At 42.7% G+C, this 8,096-nt stretch overlaps 1 protein-coding gene across 3 annotated transcripts in view; it reads left to right on the plus strand.

Moving 5' to 3' along the window:
• Positions 1 to 4,441, plus strand: part of KIAA1328 (KIAA1328 ortholog) — a 179,857-nt gene extending 175,416 nt beyond the window's left edge. For all 3 annotated transcript variants that reach the window (XM_062017931.1, XM_062017932.1, XM_062017933.1), the window contains one exon: positions 1,091 to 4,441. In XM_062017931.1, the coding sequence (XP_061873915.1) occupies positions 1,091 to 1,304 (214 nt within the window). In that variant the 3' untranslated portion in view covers positions 1,305 to 4,441. The remainder of the gene's footprint in view (positions 1 to 1,090) is intronic.
• The last annotated feature ends 3,655 nt before the right edge of the window (positions 4,442 to 8,096 follow it).

Here is an 8,096-nt window from a genome sequence, read left to right on the forward strand (position 1 = left end):
GAGGCTTTTCTTACATCGGGAAACAGCTTGAGATATTTCCTCACACTGCAGATCAGCTCTTTCTGTTTACAAGAGAGGGATACTGTGGAAACTAATCAGCTATGCTGATACCTTAGGTTGAGTGCTATGCATAGTGGTCTATGCACGTAAGTCATTGAATGTATGAAATATTTCAGTGAACACCAGGCAAGTTGGTTCTAACAGCAGGATGGAACAAAGGGGACTTTTGGGTAAATCTCTTGAGTGATTTCTCTTAGACTGGAGAACAGCTTCCCCGGGAAGCAGTGGAAATGGTATAGTTGAAGACATTTCAAATTGAAAAGCAGAAAATATACTGTAATTATCAATCCTGTGCCAATATTTAGATCAGGTCTTGTTTTGTGTGATTGCTAATAGGAAGATCCCTGCCTGAAGTAACTGCCATTTTTTAGTGTGTGTTGCCAGCTAACACTGGCTTGCAACCTTCCCACACACCTATACTCACACTTAAAGGAATGCCTGAGTAACATTTAGCACATCTGCCTTTTCTCTTGGTGCCTTGAGTGTTGATTTTGTATTGCCTTGCTTAGTTATATTCCTTCAGTGCTTCCACCAGACAGGCTCCATATAGTGCATAGAGATTTACAGGAAGCACGTGTAGTTTGTGGCAATAATAATAAAGGCTCTTGCTGTTTTCAAATCCCTGGGAAACTAAATCAAGTGTGGAGGTCTATTCAAAAAAGTGCAGCATGTGTGTAAGTCATTGTACCATTACCTGTGTAGGTCTGCCTCTACCTGTTCCACGTGTTTGACTATCATCTCTCTGAAGCCTCTGTTCGGTCTCCAGAGTGCAACTAAGACATTGCACAGCTCAAGTGGAAAAGCTGATGAAACAGCTTAAAATAACTTGAGCACCCATGCTTTGCTTGCCTCTTTTTCACTACCTCTGTGTTGGTATTCCTCATAAGATGCCATACAGCAAAAACTCCTTCTCTACTGGTGGCCCCCATCAGACAAAGACAGATCTGATCTGATTATGAAGGCAGGAAGACTGGATTCAATTCTTGCATGGTTCTTAATGGAACTCCATTTTCTTTGTGTGTTTCTGCAGGTACGAAGCGTCTCTTCTTGACCTGGTTGAAGCTATGGGTCCAATATCTGCCCCGGGGCACCTCTGTAGAGAAACTTACAACAGGAACGCAACAGCCATGCCTCATCATGTGAGCCAAAGGCCCTCATGTCGGTACCAGACGCCTCACAGCTCCAGAAACAGAGCAGAGGAGCTAGAGGAGAGCCGGCTCCTCGAGGAGATTTTCTTCATTTGACATGCCTCATTTGTCTACAGCCTTTCTGTAGAATTTTTAGGACCTTTCTGTTGCTGATTTGGTTGTGTTAAAGCACCATTTTTCACTTATTTGAGTGGCAACTGCTTATCTTCTCCCTTCTAAAACATATCTAGTGGGCATCCAGTGTCACTTTGCGTTTAGCAGTCGTGGTGCAACAACTTTGTGGGGATAGACCAATCAGAAAGCGTTCACTTTTTTCCAAAACCTTTCATGTGCCAAGTAATCATTCTAAAATAGAATTTTTTTTTTACTCTACAACATTTTCTAATAGATTGAAGGCACAGTTTTGCCAGCCTTGTATCGGAAGCATATTTCATTATCGATTTTTAGCTCTACAGCATTTTGCGAGAACTGCCTAATGTTCAAGAACCACCACTTTCAAAGTAGATTATATTCTAATTAAGCAAGTCTGTTTAAAACCTGGCATATTGTAAAGGTACAAGCACTTTACTACTTTTTTTCTGTGATTTTGTGGTCTGCTTTTTCCTTCAGCATTCTGATACTTAACACACTGGGTTTTAGGGGGATATATTGTAAGCTCAACTATACAGTGTCTAATAACATTAACAGAAGATGTTGCAGGTTGATAAACTAGGTATCCATTGGAAATATATTCCTCTTGAAATCAATGCTATTTGACAGAGTTTATGTGCTGGGTAACCTAACCCTGAAATATCACAAAACACACATTAAGGTGGTCCAAACCCTATTTGATGGACTTTTCAAGATGAAATATATAGCAGTGGTAGTCTAAGAACCCGTCGTAAGACACTTACACTAACTTGCACTATTTTGATCCTGTGTCCAGCCTCTACTGTAAATAAGACAAATCAGTAATTATTTCCACTAGCAGCTCACAATGCATATTTCCCTGCCGGCTTTAATTATTCATGCTGTATCTATTTCAGTTTATTTAAATGCACTTCCATCTACTGCATGCACTTGGTTATTTAAAGAAATGTGCCGAATTGGTAAAAATGACTGCAGATTACAGGATTAATGGTCATTTTCTCCACAATGCAGTGTTCATATTTTATTGTAACAGTAGCCACCGGCATGTGTTCCTAGAAATATGAGGCTAAAATACTCATTTTGCACAGTAAAATTGCAGCGAGGGAAAGGTAGAATTGAGCCAGTACGGGCAAGTTCTAGGCCATTTCCTTCCAAACACCGCATTGTGGGCCAGGACAGATTTTCTGACAGTCTCTTTAGGCAACCCTGCTTATCTTAATGGCAGTGAGCTGCTGCGCTGGTCCTTGGGATATTGCTGCTGCCTGCCTCCCCAGTGCTTTCTCCTGTGTGATGTTTGGTGCTCTGCGAGGAGCTAGCAAGGCTCAGCAATGAGGCCCATGGTGCATCTCTGGGGAGAGCATTGGCGGAGGATATCTAGCACATGCCCTTGGCAGCACCGTGCTCTTAAAGCTACGAAACAAAAGGAAAACAAAGGGGAAGATGAACTTCAAGTTACTCTGAGCTGCTTTGTTCAGGCCCAGTCTTAATGACAAATTAAGTGATAATCCTTTTTGTGCATCCCAGATGAATTTTAAAAGCTGCCTGGGGGAGTTGAAAGGAAGGCAGCAGCATTATTGGACCAGAAAATGTACACTGTGGCAAGGCCATGCTTGATCTGTCTTGCTGTCGGCAAAGTGTTGTAGTTCTTTCAAATATGTCCATCTGCTGTTGAATGTACCTCTTGCTCTACTCCCTGAGCCTGTCAAGGCACAAGTTTCTACTCAAAGCCCTAAAGATATTTTCAATGTCCTGACCCAAGCATAGCAGATAGTTAAACAGGTTTTCTCATTCAGCTGGCAGAGTAATCTGCATCTTTAAGAGGTCAGGGAGGGAGGGGAAAGACCAGAAACATATTCAAGGAGTAACAGGAAAACTGAAAGACTGTGAAGAAATGACCATCACGTAGATCCTAGGGGTTTGGGTGGATTTGTGGTATTGGGTTTTGGTGGTTTTTTTTTTTGGTTAAGGTTTGGCATTTTAAAGAAACGGTGCTCTGATTTCAGTCCAATTGCTTCTCTTTTCCATTTTGACTGAAACTTCAATTACCTTTTCTAATAAACGCTAACTGGCCTTTTGAAACAGCAAAAAAAATACATGTGTATCTCTTGAAAGGTGCCTTTGTGTACCCAGTTCAAGAACACTGCGAGGGAGCATTCTGTTCTTTGGGTCTTTGTGGGTGCCGATATTTAACTGCTTTAGCATTCCTTATGATCAGTTTTGTCCTTTAACAATTCTGATTCTGATGGTGACTTTTGACTTGAATCTGTATTTTAGTAGTAGCTTTGTTTTGAAAAGGACATTGTCAGAGTTGTGGGCTCTATGCTCAAGATGATGTCCATCATTCAGAGCTACATGGGAGTCATACTTTTATGAAGCAAGGAAGTAAGATGATTGTAACTGTCTGTGAGATGTGAACAAAGAAACAAAAGCTATTAATTTGGTAGCACCTGTGAAAAGTCTTTTTCTATAATACTGGCTCTTGCTCTAGTTATCAGCAGTACATTAGGAATAGTGTTTAACAGTCAGTGCAAGCAAAGATATTTTGCCATGAGGCACTACAAAGTTGAAGTTATTAAAACATTTATAGCCTTAGAAAAAAAAATCAATGATTGTCAAATAGGAAAGGACAAAATCAGTAGTTGGGACTGGGAGGGGAATTGTTTTCCATCTGCTAAAACAGTAAGAGGAAATGCAAAAATTAAACTAGCAAAAGCAATCACTTGGCAGTGTCCTTTAAGTTTAAGCTCCTGTATTAGGCAGCTGCCTCTGGGGAGCTAGCCCAGCCACAGACTGTTTGTCCAGAGTGTTCCCAGTTAATGTGCATCAGCTTTGCACTGGGCTGTGTTCTGCATGACGCTCTGTGGAGGGATGTGGTTTCTGCTCAGGCTCCCTCCCACGCACGCCTTCACTTTGTGCCCTTTGCAAGTAACTCTTGCACACACACTTGCCAAGCCTTTGTGCGGTCATTGCTTTTGTGCACCTTACATGCCATGGGCCTGGAGCAGTCACACACTTTCAACTCATAGTCTCTCAAGCCTTGCTGTTCAATCCCATCTTGAGCACATATTTATGTATGTATGTAAGGTCTTACTCCTAATAAACTATCTGGGTATTTCGTTTATTCTTCTAGACTTTTTATTTGACTTATCTTCTGATGTGTTTTGTCCAGCTCAGATGTCAATTCAGCCATTGACAATATGTTCTGCTTGTCACATCATCATATCATATGTACTGTGAATCTCCAGTTTGCTAAGATAGATGAGTAACTTGTATTGTGCTTTCTCTTCCTCTCCAAGACATGAGTTTTGCTCTGAGATGGAGAATGACGTTTTTTGGAGCATGAGTAGGAGAGAGATCTCATAATATAAAAGAGAAGAGAAGCCAGCACCATGCTTTGAGACAAAAAGGTGAAATTAAAAGAGTGCGGAAGAAAAGGTGGAGGTAAAGGAAAGAAAGGACTAGGATGCAAGGCAGGCAATTGTACCAAAGGATGGCAAAGTACAGGTTGAGTGGAGCTGAGCGAGACAGTAGAAACAAGTTGTTAAAGTATTAGTTAATGAAGGGGAATTTTGTGTTTATGTCCTCAGATGAGAAATGTTTTCAAGCACCAACTCTCATTAGAGGCTCATGATTCCCCACTCCTTTTCCAGACTATTTTCCTGCATTGGGGAAGCTACTGTTCCAGAATACACAGCAAGTGAAGGAAAGAAGAGAATAACATAACTTCAGCAGCTTCTCTTTACAGTGGCTAGACAGAGAGGCTGGAGCACAAGGAGGGTGATAACTGTGGAACCCAAGTACAGCTCAGGAATGGACTGAATTTAGTTGCTAGCAAGGGGTGGTGGTGTGGACTTAGATGACAGAGGAACATGAGACTGGGTATAGCAAGAATCTGAATACAGGAGAAACAAACAGAACTGATTTTGCAGTTGTGGAGGTTTGGTGTTAAGGAAGGAGAGGAAAGGGCTTAGCTATGTGTGAGAGAGATTGAGCCTCAGATATCTAAAGATATGCCTTGAAAGCGCACATGAGCCCAGGGTTAAACTCCAACAGTTGCAGCAGAGATTTTCTGAAATACAGCCTCCAGTTGGTGGTTGAATTTGTACCATGTGAGGGGGAGAGAGAGAGTACAGCCTGGTTAGTTAGAAACCTCCTTTTCCACTGTTACTAAATTTAGGAAATTGTGTGCTAATTAGCATATGATTTATAAATTTACATATCTGTATGCTACATTAAACAACACAATATTGAATGAAGTAACTGAAACCAGCAGAAGCAAAGACCTTAGCTCTGACTGGGTGGCTCTCCTCTGGAAACAGCCTCTCCCAGTCCACAGCAGCTCCCTACATCTGCTCTCAGTGACAGTAAACTTTTTATAGTGTTGTTTTTCCACGTAGCTGTGAAAGAACAGGCTAACTTGAGCATCTTCGGCATGCTTGTAGCAGAGCTTTTGCCATGATCCACCATGGGGATGGGGATTGGATGCAAAAGTCAGCTAAAAATGATCAAGAAACCCAGCTTGGTCTGGCCCGTGTTGGTGCTTGACAACTCCTACAGGGAATGCTACTGCATCCCAACAAGATCTCTGTGAGAGGATGAGAACTTGGGGAACTGGATTTGGTTCCTAGCTGTGGGGAAGGCAGTTGGCCTTCCTTCAAAGAATGCTTTGGGTTCTGCTGGCAAAATGTGTCTACTACCGCATCTCTGAGAGTCTATTGCCTATATTAGCCCCCACAGCAGAAGGTGCTGGTCATTTCCATTAACAATTTTTCTGTGAATTGTAAACTGTTAGAGCAGATGTGTATTGGACAGTCATTCCCATCAACAGAAGCCAAAGCTCTTAGACTTCATGCATTTTGAGGCTTGAAGGGGTCATTTCAGACATGGAGGAACTAAACTGGAGAAAATCAGATATCAATAACAGGTGAGGCCCTGATGTAGATGAGGCAAGAGATGCCCTGACAGTCTGGACAGCTGCAGCAAGAGCCATGAATTCCTAGTTTGCTTAATTCAGGAGTCATTCTGAGTATGTGAAAAAAAAACCCAAACCCCACTTTACTTGCTCATAGCATTCAATAACCAGTCTTAGAGTACAAGGCTTTTAAATGGGAAAACTGCAAAAAAGTTATCTTTCCTGGTTGCTTACTGGCAAATACATTACAACTTTGAGACATGGGTTTGATTAAAGCCATTGTCCAAATCAGTGTCACTATGGTGAGCATTAGGGGCATGGTGGGGTCTCCTCTTCTCTGCTAGACTTGGTAAGAAAGGGGAAGATAAATTCAGATACAAAAGCTGGTCCTGCCTCAAGCTAGAGTTGACTGCAAGGAAGTTGCATCAAAATTTTAAAAGCACCTTGTCAAAAAAGTTTCATTACTTTTGCTGAAACAAAACTGCCTTCTGTTGAGGTTGAGTTTATCTAACTTTAATTTCCAGCTGGTGAAGTCAGTTGTGCCTTTGGAAGCACGATTACAAAGTTCTCTGGATGTCAGACAGCAAATGCCCCATACACAGTGAAAAATTCCTTGTTCAGCCTTTGAGGAGATGGAGTCATAGAATCATAGAATCACAGAATGGTAGGGGTTGGAAGGGACCTTTGGAGATCATCCAATCCAACCCCCTGCAGAAGCAGGGTCACCTAGGTCAGGTCACATAGGAACACGTCCAGGTGGGTCTTGAAGACCTCCAAGGAAGGAGACTCCACAACCCCTCTGGGCAGCCTGTGCCAGGGCTCCCTCACCTCAACAGTGAAATAGCTTTTTCTTGTGTTTAAGTGGAACTGTTTGTGTTCCAGCTTCATCCCATTATCCCTTGCCCTGTTACTATCTACTATAGAAATGACGGATGTCCCAACCTCCTGACACCCACCCTTTAGATATCTGTAAATGTTAATAAGATCTCCTCTCTGTCTCCTCTGCTCCAGACTAAACAGCCCCAGTTCCCACAGCCTTTCCTGGTATCGGTCCTTTGCTCCTTGTGTCTCAATGTCTATTTTCCAGCCCTTGGATGATTCTGGGGGCTTGTTTCTAGACTTCCTCAAGCATTTATGCATCTTGAAGTGTTTCCACTAGGGGAGAGTGCCTGATACGATGTGCTGCTGCTGTGAATTGTGACAGTGTGCCCTCATTCTGCACAATATTTCCCTTTTCACACTTTCAAGAGCCTTGTTTGGAGGTGTTGGGCTATGTACCTGATCTCATTGCACTTCAGATAGAACCATGAAATTGTTTTGGTTGGAAAAGATCTTCGATTCCAATGAGTAACCTAACACTGCCCAGCCCACTGCACAGCCATGTCCCTCAGCACCTCAGCTACACAACTGTGCAATATCTCCAGGGCTGGGGACTCCATCACCTCCATGGGCAGCCTATGCCAGTGCTTAACAACCCTCTCACTAAAAAAGTTCATCTTAATCGCCAATCTAAACCTCCCCTGGTGCAATTTGAGACCATTTCCTCTTGTCCTGTTGTTTATTATTTGGGAGAAAAGACCTCACCTCTCTACAGCATCCTTTCAAGTAATTGCAGAGAATGCTTGTGTCTCCCCTCATCCTCCTCTTCTCCAGGCTAAACACCCCCAGTTCTCTCAGTTTCACCCCATCAGACTTGTGCTCCAGACCCTTCACCAGTCCCAGTGCCCTGGACACTCTCCAGCACCCCAGGGTCCAACACTGAACACAGCACTCAAGGTGCGGCCTTGTCCTCACAGGGAGGACATGGCTTGATTTTTTGGAAGCAAAGAGTCTGTGATTAAAGCTGG

The sequence above is a fragment of the Colius striatus genome, chromosome Z (assembly GCF_028858725.1).
Source record: "Colius striatus isolate bColStr4 chromosome Z, bColStr4.1.hap1, whole genome shotgun sequence".
NCBI lineage: Eukaryota > Metazoa > Chordata > Aves > Coliiformes > Coliidae > Colius > Colius striatus.